The 23365-nt window shown below is 41.2% G+C and overlaps 1 protein-coding gene across 3 annotated transcripts in view; it reads right to left on the reverse strand.

Annotated features, from left to right (window-relative positions):
• The window catches only part of LAMC2 (laminin subunit gamma 2), a 64517-nt gene extending 53234 nt beyond the window's left edge, over positions 1-11283 (reverse strand). Inside the window, exons 1-2 of one of the 3 annotated variants that reach the window (XM_081297867.1) lie at positions 11117-11283; positions 5032-5224 (exon numbers count right to left, since the gene is read on the reverse strand). In XM_081297867.1, coding sequence (XP_081153993.1) covers positions 5032-5110 — 79 coding nt within the window. In that variant the 5' untranslated portion in view covers positions 5111-5224; positions 11117-11283. Of the gene's footprint in view, positions 1-5031; positions 6031-11116 lie in introns of those variants that run through there. The other 2 variants (XR_014022493.1, XM_081297866.1) reach the window with 2 other exon arrangements.
• Between the last annotated feature and the right edge of the window lie 12082 nt (positions 11284-23365).

Here is a 23365-nt window from a genome sequence, read left to right on the forward strand (position 1 = left end):
ACATGTTAAGCTAAGTGTCCTCCATCACTGTATTGGGTACTTATCAGTAAGAAAGAGGCCAAGCCCTCAACACAATTCTCATAATTGTGCATCCTCCTGAGTGCTGAGATTGTCGTAAATAAGTTCAAGATGATATGCTGCAAAGATCACAATGAGTACTTCAGGATAATTTGTAAGCCTTTCCAAAGTTTTGGAAATTGCATACTTTCCAGTGACGGTATCCAAAAGAGATTTAGGACTTCTATCAAGTCATCTATCTTAGAGTAAGAGATTATGAAAGTGGCTTTAGAAATGACAGATGTGAATGGAAAGAGTGAATGTGATTACTTCATGAAATGTGAACAAATCAATACGGATATGTTAGTATTTATTCTATAAATTACTGACTTTAAATATGTCTGTGGGGCTAATTTACTAAATTAAATACTAAGAGATGTTTAACTACTGCATCTATATTGTTAAATGTTTTCAACATCAAGTTGGCCAAAATTATTTTGAGGGGAGTCAAGGGGGAACCTTTCCATTAAAAAGTGGGGTCACCTGGTGTTCTGGGCATATCCTAGAGTGACCGATTTGATGAATCTGTATGATGAGGTCTATGAGTGACAAAAGGGAAGAATGACATGAAATCTGATCTGGGAATCCCAATCTGCTTTGGGTCGTCACTTGTGTTACTGAGTAAAAATTGGGGCTCATTTCAACCAAAGTAGAAAGACTCCTGATCACATTTCTTAGAGGTAAAAGCCTTGCTATAGTTTTGATTTGGAATTTCCTTCAAAGACCCAGTATATTGAAGGCTCATGGTGCTACTGGAAGAGGTGGAGCTTTGGAGGTAGGGCCTAGAGAGAGGTTTTACCTAAAACCTCTGGGGCAGTCCCCTTGAGGGATTGTGGGATCTCTCTCTGTCTCTCTCCCTTCCCATCTCTCCCCACTCACCATCAGGTGAACAGTTTTCTGCACCACAAGATTGATGTACCCAAAGGCAGAAGAATCAAAAATCATGGACTGATATCTCTAAAACTGAAGCCCAAGTAAATCTTTCCTGTTTTTAAGTTGATCATCTCATGTATTTCGTACAATAAAGGAAAGCTGACTAACACAGGCCCTTTCAAAAAATTCACCACTTGAAGCCTAGAAGGCAATTTGCTGGCATTTGGCCCTCACAGGGTGGTAGTCCTCACAGTAAGAGCACTAAGGACGGACTGGCTGTTTGCCAGGCACCAGGCAAAGTGCTTTTCATGTAAAGATCACAATAATTCCTCATGCTCATTTTAGAGAAACAGAAACTGTGCAACAGATGGAGTAGTTTGCTCAAGTCTCAAGGTAAATGTGTCACAATGGTCAATGACGGGGCTAGGATTTGAACCTGTGCAATGCCTGCACTTCTCTGCACAACACTCTAGCACTTCAACTATTTAAAGAACAGGATCCACGAGGGAGCCCACACCTTCCCGGGGATCCTTTCTCCTATCCACGGCACCTCTTTCCTAGTATCAAAGCATAGGAAAAGCCAAATGAATGATCTACAATGATCACAAATTCTGAATTCACCAATCTTAAAGAAAAAATTGCTTTCAAGTTTACCTGATGGTGCGTAATGAAGTAACCATATTTACACTTTCCATTCACATTGATCATTCTTAAATGACCAGTGTCCTTTAAGTCCCCAAACCTTGTACAGACACATTTGGACATCTGATGCCAGCTATTACGCCTCAGCTGCTGAAATTCCTCCTCCCACTAACAAAGCACTGGTCTTCTTGATTCTCCTCTAGCCTCAGTGCCGTGTCGTATTCTCCGTCATTGTTCCTCTAGCTCTTTTTGGATGTCCAGCTCGTCTCCCTCTACATCCCAGGCTTTGCTTTCCACTTGTGGGCTCTCAAATTTCTCTTCTGTCTGAAACCATAGCTCTGACCTTCATGGGCACGGCTGCTCATCTCCACTGGCGTCTCTGATTCAGCAGATCTCCACTCATGGCCCAAGCTTGTTCCCAAATCGGATCTTCCTCTTACAGTCTTCATTCCCTTCACACAGACCCAAAGCCTCAGATCCACCCTGGACTCTTCCTTATTTCTCTCAATTTCCCCTTACTCCTAGCCTTAGTGCACACTTTCTGGATTGCTGAATTCTTTATTTTACCGTGTGAGCGTTTCTGTAATCTGTTTCTTCTTGCGTTTCCACCACCATGATGGTATCCCTCACCATCTCTCACTCGGATTACTACAGTGGCCTTTTATTTGGCTCTCCTAGCTCTATCCCATCCTCCAAGCCCTGAAGTGAGTGACCTTCCGAAAACAGATCCAATCATACCCATCCAAACCATCTGCAGCAATTCTGTACCCCCAGGGCACCATCCTAACTGCACAGCCCGCCCCCAAAGGCCCTTCAAGACAGACCCATGGCCTGGTTTCTCATCTCACTCCTGTCTCCCCACTCCTTCTCCAGCCATGCCTCCCCCTGGGAACTCTGGTCCTAACCTCTGGAGCTGGACGCCACATGCTCTCACCCCATGAGCTCCTGAAGCGGAGCCCTTGCTATTCTCACTGGTCTCTGGGCATTAAGTTCATTACACCTGTGCTGCTGCCTGCAGACTTTTTAAAGAAATGGGGTTCCGGGCATTTTAAGACCATTCACCATAGTTCTCCAGCCTCTCAACAACCCTGCAAGGTTGTATAGTACTGCTGCTTCCACTCATCAGGCGAAGAAGCAGACTCCAAGTAGTTGAGGAGCCTGACAACGTTCATAATAAGGAACCAGTAAGTGAATGGGTCAAATTTGCAGCCAGGTCAGGCTGACTCCAAAGCTTTTATTGAGACCAACCCCGAAAGTCTTGCTGGCCACATCTGTTATCACAGCTTTACCTGCAGCAGAACAAGCAGTAAGTAGCTTCAGCTTCTACATGGGTACAGCACACAGGACCCTCAGATGCAGGTCACTCTGAAATGGGGCAGGTACCATACCTTCAGCACATGCCAGCATGCCATGAATGGAAAAGTCTGAGCACTCTTTCCCAACACCAACTTGTTCGCATTTTCTTTGAGCCCCCAAATGAATCTTTTTGAGGAGGGAAACTAATATCTTAAGCAGACTACCTCCAAGATAGGAGAAAGGCTGAAAATGAGCCTGAACATTGCTTCTAACTTTGTGTCTACATGGGCCGCTCAGAAGCAGTTCATTTTTGCCAAGGGATCTCCCAGCTTTGTGCCAGGGAGTCTGATTTTATTAAACAATCTATAGCAGTCCACATATTTATTTTTGTTACCTAATGCTAACACACATGTATACATTCAACTGAAGTCAAGGGGAAATTCGCTCCAATAATTATCTATCAGGTTAAAAAATATATATATATATAGGTTGGGATTGTGGCTCAGTGGTAGAGCTGCTTGCCTAGCGTGCATGAGGCACTGGGTTCAATCCCCAGCAATATATAAAAAAAACTAAATATACAAAATAAAGGTGTTTGTGTCCATCTACAACTAAAAGTATTTTAAAAAATATATATGTAATAGTGTACATTATGTGTGTGCGTGTGTGTGTGTGTGTGTACCTTGTTCCCTCACCTTTATAATGTGGTCAAAAATAATCTCTAAGAACCTCTGGATCAAAAGCCAGCTCCATCGCTGCCAGTAGCTGCCTGTGTGCTCTGGAGCAAATCTACTTCCCATTTCTTACTTTTTAAATCAAGGGATTCTAAGTAGTTGATCCATAGCTGTCCCTTTTTAATTCTAGTATTCAGAAAATATTCCTACTTTTATGATATTTCCTACTAGGATACAACTATTATCCTAACCCTAAGGGAATCTACCCTTCATGGCCATTTTCATACATTTAAACAATTTTTATTGTATATATTTAAAGTATACCACATAATGTCTCAATATACTCATACATGGTGAAATGGTCCAAAGTCAAACAAATGAACATATTCATTATTTCACAATTGCATTTTTTGTGCATGTAGCAATCATTCATGGTTTTTAAAATTAATTAACTTATTTGTTGTTATGGTACTGGGACCAAACCTAGAGCGTTATTCATGCTAGGTGAGTGCTTTACCACTGAGCTACAACCCCAGCCCTTTTTAATTTTTTAAGACAGGGTCTTGCTAAATTGCCCAGGCTGGCCTCAAACTTACAATTCCCCTACCTCAGCTTCTCCAGCAGATGGGATTAATTACAGACATACATCACCACACCTAGTTCATACATGGTTTTTAAAATAGCAGTCAGGATAATAGGGTGAAAGTTCATTCCAAGACAATTTTAGGGGGAAAAAAAAAAAGACTGTAATCAATACATGGTGTGAAAATGGCTCTTGGATCTACTGAATCAATTATTGAAATGCCACCAGAAAGCAATATAAGTGTGAAAACTCAGGGTAATTACACACAAAAATATCATGGATAGCGATAAAACACCTGTTATGTGTTATATGTGGTCTGAGCTGACACACGGGTACAGTCAACAGTTGCTAGGTTCTCAAAAAGTTTTGTTTACATGAACTTAACTTCTCAAGACATGACAGCCACTGGGTGCCCTAGATAGGATCAAATGATAGGACACAGGTGCCCTATAAATGTGCGTTGAATGAATAATGCATGAAAAATTATAAAAAGTAATCTTATACAAAAGTTAAAGGATTTCCCATCCCCAAAATGGAACATGAATTACACGATTACTGAAGAAGTTCCTTTTCAACCTTCGTGACGTTCATAAGCCTGGCAAAATTCCCACCCGAATCCCATTAATAAAACACACCCTGGGAAAACATTCCTATACCTATTACTGATTAAACAGGGGCCTCTTGGGGAAAAAAAGAAGAAAAAAAATCAAGAAGAAACATTTTAAAAGTAAGGAAAACACACTTTTTAAATCGGGATTTTTCTAATATTCCTGTTATTTGAAACCCATCGCTGGAGGACCCCCATATGCAGGGAAGAAGGGGCTGGGAATCCTCCGAGGTGCTCAGCCCTCACGATCTGCAGAGAGAGGCAGGTTCGCAGCCAGGGCTGTCGCGGAGCCCACTCACCTTCCTTCCTGGAGGTGGCCCGGGCTGCGGGCAGGAGCAGCGAGACGCAGAGGCAGCAGCTGAGCCAGAGCGCGGGCATGGCCGGGCTGGAGTCGCTGCCCGGCGCCTCGGCCGCCGGGAGTCCTCGGCGCTGCGCTGTGCCTTCCCTTTCCTTGATCAGGTGGTTTTATCGACTCTTCTACCTGACTCAGTCCTGACAGGAAGAGAGCCTGTGTTTCAGGGCGTGACTCACCTGTGAACAAGGAGGACCCAGCCCTCCGAGGCAGACAAACAGCGCACGCGAGCTGTAAACGCGCTCCCCCGCCCGCTCCCCACTCGCCTCCCGCAAGGAGCGCGCACACCTGGCCGAGCCAAGGGCGTGGCGCAGACACCGTGGCCCCGGGATCCTTCTCCGGGAATGTGCCAGATCCCTCTCCCGGGTGGTCCCAAGCAGAATTCACTGAGGTGCAGATCAGCACCCCCTCCCTCAAACTGGGAGGCCCATTCTCAAGTGCACGGACTCAGAAATAAGCCAGCAGCCCACTTTGGGCTCTGTTCTAAAAGACCTTAGGGAAGACTGGTCAGTCCCAGAGTCCCAACAGGACTTCACCCTCCCAAGGAGGGTCACCTCTCTGAAATACAGTAGCAGTACCTCAGCCCATCCACTCTGCTAAGACCGCACTGCCCCCACCATCACCAGGCTGGACCAAGGTTCCTCTCCTGGGCCTCCCTGACTCTTCAGCCCCTGGGCTAGCAACTCGTCAGGTCACTGATTGACAGGAGGCCTCCCTGGGAAGACTAGGTATCACACTTTGCAGCCCTGACAACCAGGACCATGATTTGCTCCCATCCAGTGCTCAATAGATGTTCTGTTCAATTGAGTAAGAAAGAGGATCTGGATTTCATCTTCCTTTAACATTTCAGAACATATTTCTCATGCCATTTTCCATGTTCTCATTGGAAAATGTTTCTTGAGACCAGCTGTGAGCATCATCCAAATCCACTGTGCTGGGTGAAATAGTACCCAGAAAAACTGCAAATCTTGGTAGGATCTATACCGTCTCTTCTCCTGGGGATAAGAGAGAGAGAGAGAGAGAGAGAGAGAGAGAGAGAGAGAGAGAGAAAGAGAGAGAGAGAGAGAGAGAGAGAGAGAGAGAGAGAGAGAGCGCACAAGCGCTGTCAAAGAAAAAGCTTTGCTTCCTGGTGGAGACAAAAGTTACCAGAGTTTATATATACACAGTGTATGTATAGACAATCTGTCCAAAACAACCACGATGGTTCCCCATCACTAAGGCCCACAAAGGCTCTTGATAAATACCTGTGCACTGAATACACGAATGACCGTTCTCTAAATAGGTCTATGGATAATGATCTAAGACAACTAGCAATTCAATCCATACATGCAGTGTTGTCAGAGGTGTAAGAATTTCAGTTTGTGCACATAACTGAGACCCGTGTGGGCTGCCTAGGATAAGTGTGGATGGCTTTGTACAGAATATGGAGCGAGAACTAGATGTTCAGGCATAAGCAGGATCTGAATAGAGCACCAAAGAACAGCAGGGGCAGGGCAAGTTCCAGCAAACTGGCTGGCACCACTCTAAAATCTCCATCAAAAAAAAATGAGAAATAGAAAGGAAATTTCAGTTTTTCTTATCCCAGGCTTGATTCTCTTCTACTCTGCCCAGGATCTTGAAACTCACTGTCCAGTTACTGCTAACATTTCAATTCCCAGAAACCAGGTATCTAGAATTTCCCCTTCCAGGAGCTGGTGCATGATGGAGACTGAATCTCTGTGTCTGAGTACCATGCTCCTTGCAGGTCTACACATCCATGGTGCTCAGCCATTCTACAGAAGCAAGAACAGGACCCTGCAAAACAAAGCCTTGAAGATAAATTTCATTTTAGCATAGATTGTTATAATTTCTCATATCTGGAAAGTTGGAACAGATATCTTCATCTATCATCATTTGTGGACAGTGATAATAATAATGGTGGATACATAGGTAATGCCTACTATTTGTCAGTTACTGCTGTAAACCTTTACACATATTAACCCTTTACTCTTTAGAATAATCCTAACAATAAGTGGACTGTTATTAATTTCCTCATTTCACAGATGAGCAGACACAGGCATGGGAAGGTTTACCAGGCTTAAAGTGGCAAAGCCAAGATCCCAAACCAGGCAATCTGGCTCCGCAGTTTATAAATTTTTGTTAGATTAAAAGGCATCATAAAAAAAGACAAATTCACAGTACTAAATAAGTTGAACATGAAATCAAAGATTATTTATTGACAGTCATTATAAGATAGACAGATTGTGGATGACTGGCATACATCCATAAACCAAGAGACTTTGAGCAAATATTTCTGATTTTCTCAAGCTATTAGCTCTGAAAAGACCCCAGAGGTCAACTGAACCAGGGCAGAAAATGAGCAGCAGGTCCTTAGGGTCCAGGTCAACTCACAGCTTCTCTTAGATGAACAGTACAGGATTTTAAACCATTTTGTAAAATGCAAAATGCCTTAGGCAGGCACTCTCCAGTTTTTCTCAGCTCCTACCTCTTTGCCTTATTCTGGGCCTCTTCACACATCTAAGCAACCTGTCTGGCTCAGGCTGGAGACTCCTGCTGTGGCTTCATCCACCACCTTGTCATGGACAAAACCAACTCCCTTTACCACTCTGGGGGCTGGGGTTGTAGCTCAGCAGTAGAGCGATTGCCTTGCACATGTGAGGCCCTGGGTTTGATCCTCAGCACCACATAAAAATAAATAAATAAAAGCAAAGACTGAAAAAAAAAAAAAAGAATTCTTTTCTGATACATTGCTCAGGCAGAGTGCTGCAGAGTTCCAGGTTCAAATCCTGACTTCACACTATTAAGGCAGGGTGCTTAGTTTTCCCTGAGCCTCAGTTCTTCATCTGTAAAATGGGGATAACAATAAAACACTTACCATAGTGTTGTTGGGAAAATTAAATAAGTTAATGACCTGTATATTGCTCAGAAAAGCACCAAGCACATATCATACACTACATAAATATAACTATAATTTTTACTTTTGTAATATTAGTGATGTTGTTGTTATAATTATTACCACTAAGCACCAATCAGTTTTTCTTTGCTATAATTACTAACAAATATCATATAAGAAAGATGGGATTTTTAGTTCAAGGCTTCTCTTAATTGATTAATCATAATTTTAAATATCTGTGGAACTGTGGACATAACTCAGATTAATTTCCAGATTATTAACAATTACTTTGGAGTTATTAATAAATTTATATTTTTTGCTATATATATGTAAATTCCCTTTACACACAGATTTTCTTGTCTAATGTATTGAAATTTTGCATTTAAAACTTCACTTAGAACAAAGTCAGTTGGGATCTTAGATTTCAAGTAAATTGTAAATGTCAAATGGATTTAAAAATTTTTTTTTTAGTTGTAGATGGACATTATTTTATTTTTTATGTGGTGCTGAGGATCAAAACCAGGGCTTCACGCATGTGAGGCCAGCACTCTGCCACTCAGCTACAACCCCAGCCCTTAAATATATTCTTATGATCAACTTTAATTAGCATGCTTTTCAAAAAAACAACAAAAATATATTTGTTTTCCTGTATGACCCTAATATATCTTTTTCCTCAAATTCAGACAAAAGTCAACTTGATACTACTCAGCAATAAAAAGGAGTAAACTACTGATGTATTTTTCAAACGATGTCTCAAGGCACTGTACTAAGAGAAAGAAGCCAGACAAAGCGACCAGATTCCATGTGTGACGATTTATATGAAATTCTAGAAAAAGAAAAAGAAAAAAAAAAAAAAACTACAAGGCCAGGGAACAGACTGTGGTTGCCAGTGGTGAGAACTGATTGCCCTGGGGCATGAGGAGACTTTTTAGGGATGAAAGAAATAGTCTGAAATATATATATAATCCAATTGTACATTAAAAAGAATAAATTTGCTTGTACATAAATCATAGCTTTTCAGTATATTCAAAAAAAAAGGAAAGAAAAAATCTAATAAAAAGGAAAAACTCACCCTTTTAAGACCAAGCTTCAATCAAATATGCAAAGGACAGGTATCCACTGAAAACACATCAGTATCTGTGAGAGTTGTAACAAAACCCCCACTCAGCAGAGTCCAGCCCTGACAGCTCTGCTAGCTCTGAGACACCATCTCAGGCCTCTAGGCCAAAATCCCACCCAAGAATTGCACAGGACCCTGCTTCTAGAAACCTCTTACAAAAGGTAAGAATGTTTGCTTAGGGGCACAAATTTCAAACCCATCTTGAACTTGTTCTAGGAAGTCAGCCCATGGATCATCTTCCCCAAAGTTGCCACAGTCACCGGGAGCATGACCCCTGGCGTGGGTGGGGATAATGCTCCCCACAGAAGCTGTCCGGCCACAGAGCTGGGAAGGAATGGGGCATTCCCACAGGGCGTGGCCATCCGGACCGAGGCCTTGGAAGTCCCCTGGGTCCACTGTTGTGTTTGCAGCTCAATCATCACCAAGGGACTTTTCTCTTTACAATGCTGTGTACATCATTTCACAGAACTGTCATCGCTCCTCCTCAAAGCCCACAATAGAATTACAAGTGACATGTTGATTTTTGCCTTGAGTTCCATCATTACCTCAGTTAACTCACAGAAGGAATGCCTGGCATGCCACCCACTTCCAAACTCACTTGTGATAAAAACTGAAGCACTGGCTGTTAACAGGCCAGCAAAAAAATAAAAAAAAAATGGGCCTTTGGTCCCTGCCCTTTAAAAAAAAAAAATCTCCCCCAGACAGTTTTAATTGTGTCAGCATTGACATTAAAATTTTCAATATAAAATATAGCAGTCAGGAAGAAATTTTTTTAAACTCCCTTTTGTTTTTAATTGTTAAAGGAAAATGTCCATAAATGGAAATGGTTCAGAGTTTCCTGGATCCTTTGCATAAATTCTCTGAAGCTGGCTGGACTCCAAAAAACCATGCTCGCTGAAGCAAAGCCCAGCCGCAGTGGCCAGTTTCCATTTTATGCAGAAACATATAAGGTGTGCCCACAGCTGGTTTTGAGAGAGCTGAGGGGCCAGGCCAGAACAAAAGTGATGAGCTGACACTTCTTCTGTGGTGGCTAGGGGGTACATCCAGCCAGCAATGTGCTGGGAAATCAGTGCACAAAGAACCATCTCATTTGCACCCTTTTGGGTGTAGCTCTTATAGACAGAAATATTCAAATTTATTGTTTGCTTAACAATACACCAGATGAGGAGGAGAGGGACACCTGCTTAGAAAAAGACAAAATAGACAGAAAACACAATAGTGTGAAAAGATTCTTTGGGAAGTTTAGTAGATTCTCAGGGGCATGTGAGTTTCAGCTGTTGTGTCCCCTTAGGCTAAAATTTGGTAGTCAGCTCAATTGTAAAATGTTGATCAGTAAGTGAAATACTCCTTACTGTCCTTGGTTCTCCAACCACCCTTATGTGTAGCATGGATATTCAGATTTGACTAAGACAAGCAAAGGAGCCCATGTAGTGAGAAATCTCTGGATTGCAATGGTGAATTGCAAGAGAGGCAGCCACCCGTAGGTCAGAGGTCTGGAAATGAGTCTAGGAAACAACGAACGTTTCTACATGTGCTTCTAAATTCAAATCTGAAACGTTTCCACCTTTCAAATTTAAATTATTAAGTCTAAAAAACTCAAGCAACAGAGAGTCCAGTCCTCTGTCTTAAATAGGAAACTTTGGACGCACTTTAAATGTCTAATAATAATTTTGACAATTGCAGAACTGACCGCCAAGCTGTACTGAATATTCTGCCGTGCCAGAGCAGAGCCAGGAGCCCAGGGGTGAGGAAGCTCATCCCACTGCCAAGCAGGTGCGACTAGCATTCCCATTTGAGGTTACCCAAGCTCCCTCACTAACCCATACCAACACCTCTCTCTAGAGTTATTCCGATGCAATATAGAAACAAATTCAACCTCACACCAGATAAAATATACCTTCTCCAATTTAAAAAATGGATTTGATCTCAAATAAAATATGAACTGCCTGGTCCTTATACCTTCTCTGTTCTACAGTGAGCAGTCTCCTGTAGACTGGCTCTTATTCCTCTCCATGTTACCTTTGAATATTCCTCAGCGTATGACTCTGGATTCTTCTCCAATGTCCCTTTACGTCATCCAATCAGATCTCACATGGTTTCCTCTTGGTCTGATACCTTAATCCAGGTATAAGAGAGCACTTTATTAAGTCATTCAATTTAACTTCTTGGAATAATTGGAGGTTATTTTTGGCATAGTGGAAAGAATCTGAGCAGTCTGGAAGAGCTCAAGAATTCAGTAGCTATATCCCTGGGTTCAGCTTTTCCAGGGCTTGGTTACACAGAAATCCCCCGAACATTCCTGGGTGGTTCTTTTGCAGGAAGCTTGCAGATTGGGTCAGTTTGTTTAAAATATACAACCGCTCAACTGTACTGCAATTATGGAGAGAGTTTCCATCATAGAAAAATCTAGAGACCCTACTCACTATCTTAAAAATTTATCAGGGTCTCAACATGTCTACTTAGATTGATTTTTAGGAGAATTAATGAAGTGATCCAGATAGCCTCAACCAAAATGACACATTTGCCTCAACTATTTGTCTATTTTAGATGAATATATTTTAGGCTTGAATTATCTGAACAATTGTTTCAATGGTCTGCTTTATATTGTAGGAATACACAGAAAAACAAGGTTTGCCATTGCTTTTTTCAAAGCTACTGATGTCTTTTCTCAGAGTTCTCTAGTACTACAACTTTTAGAAGTAACTTGGAAAAAGCAAAATATAGCTACTTGCAATAGTTGTTTATATGGAATTGAAAAACATCTTCTGTACCTTAGGTAAGCTTAAAATAGATTATGCCCAGGCTAAAAATTTTACACACATATGGATATATATTGCTTGAGCTCTAGGTAGAACACTCTCCTTTTCAATAGGTTTTTGGATTTGTTTTTAGATCTTAATCATGAATTCCATATTTTCTAAGGAAAGAGCAATTCTGAATCTTCTAACCCTCCAAACCCTGAAGTAAGATCCATCTTAGGAGAAATTGGACTAATATTATCTGCATTCTAATCTTTCCTGTCAGAATTTTTTTATAGAATTCTATTAACTTTTTAAATAAAATTATTTTAATAAAATTATTATTTGAATGAATTTACTCTCAGAACCAGATCTTGTCTAGCCAGTCAGCCACCAGGTTGCTTTTTCTTCTGGGTTATAGACAGAGCTGAAAGTGACAACACGTCAATGCCATGGCTGGTGCAGACCAGTGTCCCCCTACCAGAACTCGGCTGTATCTGACAGAGGCATCAGTGGGTGTTCATGGAGTGGGTTGCTTCATGACACTATCCTTCAATGTTTTGGAATGCAGCCTAGAATACCATGGCATTGCCTAATTGACACACTATGTAATTATCATCTGTAATCTGGCTCTTACATATATATATATATATTTGCTAGAAGTTTTTGGTCCACCATGTGAAATCAACTTTTCTCTTATTACATTAAAAGTATCTGTTTATACTCACTTATGTTAGTACTTAATTGTGACTCCCTTTCTTCAATCCCTTGTGTCTTTAGAAACTTTATTATAAAGGCCCTTTGTCTTTCTGGCTGAAAGACATTGTTAGACCTTCTAGGAACCTGTCCTGGTGATGATTTTGGTTGCTCTTCTTATGTCTCCAAGCTTGACAAAGAAAGACAAGATTTTAAGCATTTCTTACATTCGGGCGCTTTGTGGCTTGCATGGACACTTTCTGATGGAGGGTGCATGCCAGTCTCCTAGACACCCAGCTGAGAAGAGGCTGGGATAGGGCAGTAGAGCCCAAAGCATCCCTTGCCAAGCCGTCCACTGTAGTGCAGGCCTATATGTGTCCAGAGGGAGGAAATCTTTTCCCAAGGTGGTCTGCCCACAGAGGCTCCTTTTTGCTCTCCTTCTGCCCAGACCAGAAGAGGTATGTTCTCTGATTTGCACAAGAGTTTCTGCTGAGCTGGCCTTGGCCCTGCCTCCAAGCCATCAGCACCAAGGGGAAACCAAAAGATCATTCTACATGCCTGCTTGATTTTATCCTTGATATAAGCTGATCATTTGGATACTATCACTTAGTAATTCTAATTTGGATCATTTTCCCTCCAATATAAAAATCAACACATTTTCAGTGAGTTTCACTTTCCCCTTTCTGCTTACTTTAGTTCTCAAGAGCTGTCCCCAAAACTTGCTTTTCTTTGCATTGATGTTAATATTCAGCACCAAGTTCATTGAAATACCATCTGGAAGATTAAACTGTGTGTTACCCATTTTAGGAAATACTGCTTAACATACCACCAATCTTTGGAAGCTATCTCTTTCACTACATTTTCCTCCATCCTTAAAAAAAATGCCCATTCTTCCAAGCTGATATGGACAGATGAAATTAAAATTGCCTCTGGTTCTAGGATAACTAAAATTTAAAATAATTTCTGGTTTGAAGGTTTAGCAAAATTTTTTTTGGTCATCCATACAAACTAGTACTATCTTATCTTTAAACTACTTGATGCTCCCAAAGAGCCATTCTAGTGTGACCTGATGTCCTTTTCCAAGAAACTAGGCTTCCTTATCCACAGCGAGTTCCCTGTCTGCTTGATTAGAGATTCTATTAACCTGATTTTTAATCTGTAATTTCTAAGGCAGCCCTATCCAGAAGAAATTTCTGTAAAATGAAAAAAAATTCCATATTTATGCTTAATAGGGTAGCCACTAAGCGCATATGTCATATGACTAAGTAGTTAAATTTTTAATCAATTAAACTGAATTTTAATTTTAATAGTCCCATGTGGCTAGCAGCTATCACACTGGACATCACAGGGCCAAGGCTGTGTCTGGAATCCTCTTCATGAATGCATATCACTAAGTACCTCCTTCACAGTGATCATTTAAATGTGGTATCTGGTGGTCAGCAGTCTTAATAATTTCAGCCTTGAGTTCTTGTAAAATTAATGAGTTGGTAAAATCACTTTAGATGAAAAAAATCATTTTTGAAAGCAAATACCTAATAATTAATTGTTTGGCTATTATAATTTTACCCAGCATAAACTTTACCTGGTGTGTTATGTAAATTCTTTGGATCATGAATTTCTATTGGCAAATATCACTTTTATAATGACTAACCAGAAACTCAGGGGCTAGTTCCTTGCTCTAAAATTCTTAGTTTCACCTTTTTAAGGTCTAATGTTTAGAAAGCTGAACATAATTTTGTTTCCACAATTGTGAAGTAAAGCATCTACATTGCTGTGTTTGAAGGGTATTCTGTGAGAAATGCATTTACAAGTGTTTGCAAAATCCTGGAAAAATAAGTTTTAAATTACTTTCTAGAACAATAGCAGGTTCTGAATATATAATTTAATCTTAAAATAAATGTATCATGTGTTATATATATATTTTTAATATTTTTTTTAGTTGTAGCTGGACACAATACCTTTATTTCACTTATTTATTTTTATGTGGTGCTGAGGATCAAACCCAGGGTCTCACAGGTGCAAGGCGAGCACTCTACCGCTGAGCCCCAATCCCAGACCACTCACATAACTTTCTGTAAAGAATTTTGTATCTCAATAAAATTTTCAGTTGTGCTCACTTACTTGTTTCTTTCATTTACTTGTTCAGTGAGTATTTTTTATTATTTCTACCGAGCCAGGCTTTGGGGCAGACATTTGGTAAACAGTACTGTGTGTCTCTAGGTAACCTACGGAAAAGGATGAGATCCGCGGAGTGCTACAGACACACACTTCCTTAGCAGGAAGGGAACCAAAGGAAAATCCACATGGTACAGATTCAAGGTTTGTCCTGGAAGAATAAGTTGCACTGAATTATTCCCTTAGTCCCAAGCAGTCAACTGTTCAGACAATAAATCAGTTCAATGACCAGTAAGACATCTGTAAAGTTACTGTCTCTGGAATCGCTGGGGACATATGGGTTTGTCAGAGAATTTGTAGGCTAGTGACCCCCTTGGTGGCTCCCATCTTTCTCAGAATAAAACCCAAAGTCGTTGTGTGGTCTCCAAGGTTTGGGTGACATGTTCTGCCTGTCTTTCCTCTGCAGCTCTCTTTCTTTCACTCGTTCCACTCCAGCCATTCTGATCCTTCTATGTGTCACCTCAAAACTTGTCCCCAACTAAGGTGACTATGACAAATGCCACCTCAAATTCCTGCCCAATTGTTCTTCAGTCCTTTCATTTTCTTTGCTTTTCCTCTTATTACTTATCACCACCCAACGTAAGATTTCTGTGTTTATGGCCTGTCTCTCACTGTAGAATAGAAGTTTTGCGGCAGAGAGACTTTGTATGTATCCAGGCTTGGAATCCTGCCCATCTCTTAGCAAATCCTCAGTGATATCCTTTGGAATGAGTGAATGATACATTTAGCCTTTAGTTTGCAAAGTTGAAACCATTCATCTTTCTCTATCGCAGTTTAAATGCTAATGTGACCAGGGAAATTGTATTTCACATAAATTACACCCTTAAAAGAATAGAGAGATTATTAAGTTAATACCATGCAGATTTGACCTGACTGGGGGACTATTCTAAAGCTTAAGTTCTCTTACTTGGTCAAAATAAAATGAACTCGGGGCTGGGGTTGTAGCTCAGCGGTAGAGCACACCTGGCATGTGCGAGGGCTGGGTTCAATCCTCAGCACCACATAAAAACAAATAAATAAAATAAAGGCATTGTGTCCAACTCAACTAAAGAAATTATTTTAAAAATAAATAAATAAATAAAATGAACTCATGTTATTGTAGAATGAGGAGAGACTAAAATCAATATAAAGAAATGGCATATAGCTATAAGAATGGTATAAAAAATAACATAGCTCAAAATGAGAAGATGCTTATGAGAAGTTCTTTCTGATCTTTAGAGCTTAAAGATTACGAAGGGAAGACCTCGACAGAAGACTAGGAGTATTCATGGAAGGCAGAGGAGGAGGTCCAAATCGTCAGTGCCTCTTTGCCTCTATCTTCTTGGTCTCATCACAGAGAACCTGTTCCCCAATCTAGATATTCTACAGTTCCACAAACTGAAGGTCATCTAATAAAGCCTTCTCTGTCCCCTGGAAAACCACACTTACCGATGTAGGCAATTAAAAAGAGGCTTTTTTTGTTTTGTTTTGTGTTGTGTTTTGCAGTACTGGGGATTGAACCCAGGGCCTTGGGCATGCTAGGCAAGCACTCTATTGCTGATCTACATCCCCTGTCCCTTTTTATTATTTTATTTTGAGTCAGGGTCTGCTTAGTTGCTGAGGCTGACCTCAAACTTGTAATCCTCCTGCCTCAGCCTCCCAAGTAACTGGGATTACAGGCATGTGCCACCACTCCCAGCAAGGAGTTTTTATTTCCTAGGAAATTTTATGGCAGCAGGGTTAACTCATTTCAGTGTTTGCAAACTTTGAGAGTCATAAACTTATTTTTAAATATTCCATCAAATAGGATATACTTGGCTGCAAGTAAGAGAAACTTCACCAAAAGTGATTTTTATAATAAACACATTTATAGGCATATATAACTGAAATTTCAGTCCAGGGGATGATTAGATTATCGTATAATACAATGATGCAATCAAAAATCCAAGTTCAGGTCTGGGGTTAGAGCTCAGCTGGTAGAGTGCTTGCCTCGAATGAACAAGGTCCTGGGTTCATTCCCCAGCACCGCAAAAAAAAAAAAAAAAAAAAAAAAAAAATCCAAGTTTTCTCCTTCTCTTCTAGCACCTAGAGTCCACTTCATATGAAGCCTGGTTTCCCCTGTTTTTGTGGACTTCTTGTCAATCATAATTGGGATTATGTGCTTGCTTTCTTTTATATGTAAGTGGGAAAGATCCAACCTCTCTTCAAACATTAAACAAAATCTTTCCCCTTCTTCAATGAACTCATTATCCATCAAATGTCTGTCTCCAAACCAGTACCTATCACCAGGAAGATGTCCTGTGCTGACTGGTTTAAGCCCAGGTGTTAATCACTAGCAGCAGGGATGGAATGCTGCAATCAGCCCAGGCCAGGGATTGGAAAACTCTGACTGTGGGTCACATCCTGCCTGCCAGATGTATTTGGAAAGTTTCTTTAGAACCCATTCATATTCTTCCTCTACATACTGTTTATGGCCACTTTTGCAAGATAGTGATAGTGACAGTTCACTAGTGGCAGCAAAGACCATAAAGCCCATAAAGCCCCAAGTATTTACCATCCTCCTCTTTACAGAAAAGTTGACCCAACCTTACCTTAGGCTACCCGGGCCCACTCTGGAGCTGTTTAATCTTATGAACTTTGAAGCTGTTGCAAAAAGGCAGAAAAGTTGGACTTCATGGTATCAACATCAGTCCCTAAGGTTGTTTTCTCTTGTTCTTTCCTAAGAAGAAATGAAACAGAAATAAACACACCAGCTTCAGATCAAAGGCCCTCATTTCTGAAGTTCATAGGCACATCCCCATTTCCCTGTGGCAGACTGATGGGCATCAATTCTTTGCATTGATCTCTGTCCCGGCCTTGGCTGGATGTCTTTCGCAGAGGAGTCTTCAAGTTATTTTGTGGTTCCATGGACCCAGACTATCCAAACCATCTGCCAGATCTTCAACCCGCCAAGTGTTAGATGGAATGTCCCAGAATCCTGCTGTAGTCATTGAAGAAACAACCCTAAAACCAGGCATTGCTCTGCCGTGGCTGGTGGGTCTCAGACAGGATGACTCCTATGCACGTTGGCAGTTCTATTTCCAGGTGAGCAATATCCTGTCCAAACGGCAATCAGCTCTTTCTTTTCATAATATCATTTCTTGTTTATTTTCATTATGACAGGAGTAAAGCTTGTCTTTTGTGGAAACTTTAGAAACACAGATAACCAAAGGGGGGGAAAAAGAGAACTTATCACCATCCCACACCCCAGGGAACTGTGAAAGCAAACAGGGTGTTCCCCCGGAGGCAGTCTTCCCTCTGAGGGGTCTGAACTGGCCTTGACTTTCCCAGCAGGATGTTGAGATGGAATATTTTATCTTTTAGCTCTGGGTTTGTGAAGTTACTGAATGAGTCTCTTCTTTGACTAGCCTTTCTAAGGATCTTTACTAAACTGTGAACTTTCTGATTGTTTAAGGAAATTGTTGGAAAGGGCCAAGTTTGAAAAGTTGCTGTTGCAAATAATTTGTCTCATGCACATCATTTAAATTATTTTTTAAAAATTCTAATGTGTTATATATGACAACAGAATGCATTATACATATAGAGCATAATTTTTCACGTCTCTGGTTGTATACAAAGTATATTCACACCATTCGGGTTTTCACACATCTATTTAGGGTAATGATGTCCATCTCATTCCACCATCTTTCCCACGCCCATGCTCCCTCCTTTCCCCTCCACCCCTCTGCCCTATCTAGAGTTCGTCTATTCTTCCCATGCTCCCCCTCCCAACCCCACTAGGAATCAGCCTCCTTATATCAGAGAAAAAAATCAGCATTTGGTTTTTTGGGATTGGCTAACTTCACATAGCATTATCTTCTCTAACTCCATCCATTTACCTGTAAATGCCATGATATTACTCTTTTATTTCTGAGTAGTATTCCATTGTGTATATATGCCACATTTTCTTTATCCATTCATCAACTGAAGGGCATCTAGGTTGGTTCCACAATTTAGCTATTATGATTTGTGCTGCAATAAACATTGATGTGGCTATATCCCTGTAGTATGCTGTTTTTAAGTCCTTTGAGTATAGAATGAGAAGAGGGATAGCTGGGTCAAAAGGTGGTTCCATTCCCAGTTTTCCAAGGAATCTCCATACTGCTTTCCATATTGGCTACACCATTTTGTAGTCCCACCAGCAGTGTATGAGTGTACCTTTCCCCCACATCCTCGCCAACACTTATTGTTGTTTGTCTTCATAATAGCTGCCATTCTGACTGGAGTGAGATGAAATCTTAGAGTAGTTTTGATTTGCATTTCTCTAATTCCTAGAGATGTTGAACATTTTTTCATATATTTGTTGATTGATTGTATATCACCTTCTGAAAAGTATCTGTCCAGTTCCTTGGCCCATTTATTGATTGGGTTATTTTTTTTTTTTTTGGTGCTTAGCTTTTTGAGTTCTTTATATACCCTAGAGATTAGTGCTCTATCTGATGTGCGTGTGGTAACATTTAAATTCTTATATACATCTCTTGCCAACATGAAAGAGACCCTACCTCTCTCCATTTGGACTGATGTATGCAATTTTACCTCACTTCATAAATAAAAGGGAACCAACTTTTCTGAAATACAGGGTTGCAGGAGTGCATCCGGTTTCAGGAACCTCATTTAAGCAGACCTGTGAGTTTACTAATGCTCATTATGGAAACAACTTGAAAATGCCCCAAGGTAGGTAGTTGCTAAGACATCAGAAGGGTACAACTTGGGTTTAGGCTAGAATTGACTTTAGGGTGGGATATGGCATCACTCCAAGTCCCTGTGGGGATGTGAGTATAGGTTGCAGGTGAGGTCATGCTGAGAAGCCAGGCACAACTGCAGTGTTGCCCCCACCCCCCGCCATGCCCACCCCACCTCCACTGTTGCTCCATGGAGTCTACATGGTACAGCTGACACCATGGGTCATAGTAAACCTGGCCGTTCACTGCTAAAGAAAATTCTTGTTGGAGAGAGTGTGAGCCCATGAGTGGCTGAAATGGGAAGAACCAGGGAGAGACATACACAACTGCTGGAGGCTCAAAGCTGTCTGGCTCTGTGGCCCAGACTGAGTGAGTGGAACCCCAGCTCCACCCTTACAGGCCAGGTCTCATTTTCTGAATAGATAAATCCCCACCTACTCCATCGTGTTGGCTGCCATGAAGGTGAAGAGCAATGAATGGGTCAAAAACAGTACAACGTGGGATGGGAAGTATCTTTACGAGGGGGAAGGGATCCAGAATGAGGCACTGGGAGGTTTAAAACATGCCTCTCCTCACAGCGCTGTGTGTCTGCATAGTCCATACACAGTCTATATTTATGGCTTTCCAACTGCCCGGAACTTCCCAATTCATGACCAGACTTGGTGCGTCAGACTTAACGAGAGCAGTGGAAGTCACATTTCATTTTTTTTCCTTAAATAGATTCTGTATTTTAGAATGGCTATAGATTCACAGAAAATTGGGAATATAATACAGCAAATTCCCATATACCCATACTTAGTTTCCCTATTATTAATATCTTACATTAGGATGGTATACCTATTAGAATTAATGAATCAATATCAGTACATTATTATTAACTAAATTTCATACTCTATTCAGATATTCAGATTTTCTTTAAATTTTAACCCAATATCTGGTTTTTGTTTTGGTTTTGGTTTGGGTGCTGGCAATTGAACCCAGCTATTCAAACATGGTAAGTACATGTTCTGTCACTGAGCTATAAGCCCCATCAATGCCCTTTTCCTGTTCCAAGATCCCAGCCAGGCTGCCACAATACACAGAGTCATCCTTAGACTCCTCTTCACTTAGTCTGAGGATATGGAATGTTCTCATACTTTCCTGTTTTGACAAACTTGACAGTTTGAGGAGCAGTGGTGAGGGGCTTGTGAAACACCCTGCACTGGGATTTGTCTGCTTTTCTTCTCATCAGTAGCCTGAGGTTATGGGTTTGGGGTGGAAGCCACAAGTACCCTTTTTATTTCATTGTGGAAGAGTGCAGGCTATCACACGACTTATATCGCAGGTTCGTTTTAGTTTCTCCACTGTCTGGTTCCTCTCCTACCCCTCCCTCTGTCCTCTGGGGAAGGAAGCCACCATGTGCTGCCCACACCTGAGGAGTTGGGTAATAACCTCCCTATTATTATTATTATACTGTTATTAATATAGAGGAGTTGGGCAATAACTATTTGTAATTCTGTACAGCGGATTTGTCTTTTCTCCCCAAGTAAATTCTCTAGACTAATCTTTGCTTTGAATGAATTATTTTGACTCAACACTATTGAAAAATAGTCTAAACTCAACTTCCTTCAAGTTGTGGGATTTTGTGTAATTAAGTTTTAATATGTCGACTGTTCTTCAGCTGGGCATGGGAGGAAACACAACAAAACCGAGTTTCTAAAACCTGACTTAATCTTCTAGTTCAGTGTCACAAATGGCAGCCCCAGAATGAGCAGCTCCTTGCTAACCCTATAAGGAAAGGCCTGAAAATGAACAAGGAATTAAAAAAAATAAAAGGAGTGGGATGGTCAAAACCAATGTGAATGAAGAGCTATGAGCCAACTGCAAAAGCATCCTCTGGCAAGTTTTAACTGGTTACTTCAGTACATCTTGAAAATGTGCTTCCCGTGTTCCAAGCCATTGGACGCCATTTTTGGCATGAATCCTGTTCCTCTTCAAAAAAGGAGACTCTCTCCAACCCTCTCCTAAAACACACATCTTCAGATTGACCTAGAATCATTAGCACGCTCTTAAAAACTCACACACACACACACACACACACACACACACACACACACATCCCAATAACTTGAGAATAAAATTAGTATCTTAAAATAATTTGCTAAGCAGCTGAAAATCCACTTGCACTTTTCCTTAAAGAGACCCCTAATAAAACCAAGAAGTATACATCTGGGGAGTGGTGTTCCTTCATAAGAAAAGTGGGACGATCATTGTTCATCAGCCTGTTTAGGTTTGTTTGGTCAGATCCAACAGTCATTACCATTGTCACCATTCCAGCAGGACTTTTTTTTTTTCCCTCTGAAAGCATTTCTCCAAAGCTTACCTCAAAATGAAAAGCTCCCTGTAGTGCTCAGAGGGCTGCTCCCACTCCACCTTGGCGGGCACAGCCCCAGTTACAGCATGCCATGCCTCTGACACACCTCTTTGGAAACCCACCCATTGCTTGGGCTATACTACCTGCATTTCCCGGAGGTAGAGGCCTGGCTCCTGCCTTATCCTGGTCCACTCTGCTTTTACACTCACCTGACGACTGGCTCTCATTCCATCTGTTATCTCAGACCACTAAAATGGGCAGCAGGGAAAAAGGCCCTTGAACAGCTCCAGTGTAAATGTGGGGAAGATTCTTAAAAAGCATTACCATGGTGCCTCCAAAGCCTCATTTCCCCCTTCCTGTGAATGCAGCAAATGGAGAACAGCCTCGATTAAATACAAAGTTCAGGGAAGACGACTTGGGGGTTAAATGCCGACTAAACCCCTGATAACATTTTTTTTCTAAAGAATGGTACTTCACTTTTAAGTTCACAAAATAAGGCATCTGCTGTGTGTCCCCAGGTTGCCTAGTCTGATTACTGTCATCTTTTGGGAAGATTTCAGATCTGGTTCATTCTTAACCACCACTTTTATTCTTCTGTACTGTTATTAATATAGATAGTGTAGGCCAAATTTTTGCTCACCCTTTGATTCTGCTTGGAAATTTTGGATAGTTTTTTGTCTTTTTTAAAAAATGAGATTATTGATAGGAATTTATTGAGATAGTTGCCTTTTCGATTAGTTCAATTGTTTAAAAAACAATCCAGCCCCAAATGAAGGTTTGGGGGGTACATGGTTTGCCTGGAGGGGTACATTAAGCACATGCCAATTTGCAGAACATATGCGGCAACCACAGAAGGGAAGTATAGTGATCTGCTATTTGGTTAGAGTAAAGCAAATATCCTTATTTAAACCACTGACTTTTCAGAAATTCCTCCGGTATGACTTCATCGGCCCCAGGTATGGATGCCAGTGTTCATTTGAGATTCACATCCATCCATTCGTATCTGAGTCCCATCAAAGTGTCTCATCATGTGTCTGTGTGCAGGATGGAAAGAGCAGGGCATCCATGAGTCACAATGTGTCATTCATGACCTAGGGGCTGCCAGCAATCACAGAATTCATTAGGCTTCATATGAGAAATAAAATTTCAGGACAGTTTGCTGAAGTGGCTTCAATAGGGGCAAATTGAAAGAGAAAAAGTGTGACGGCTTAAACAAATAAAGTCTCTAGGAAAACACACCCTACCCCAGCCACTCACTTCTGGATGGCATGTAGATGGCGCCATGCCAAGCAACCACACCACTTTAGGACCTCAATCACAAGCACCCGCTCTAATCATCACCTCCAATTTTTGAAACTAAATCTCTCTACTGCCCAAACTTAATTGATTCCTCAACCCACTGGGGCCCGCCATCCATGGACCCTGCCATTTTGCACCTCTCTCACCCTCACCACCCACTCATCCAGTTTAGATCTCAAGGTCAGTCAACAGACTCCCTCCCTTGGCATGCCTGTGACTTTCTGCTTCACCTTGAACTCAGGTTTATCAGCCTCAGTGGGGTTCTTGGTGCCACTGGAAATTCAGGCTCCTCTTCCCTCCCCCAAGG

This window comes from Spermophilus citellus (assembly GCF_964194105.1).
Source record: "Spermophilus citellus genome assembly, chromosome: 6".
NCBI lineage: Eukaryota > Metazoa > Chordata > Mammalia > Rodentia > Sciuridae > Spermophilus > Spermophilus citellus.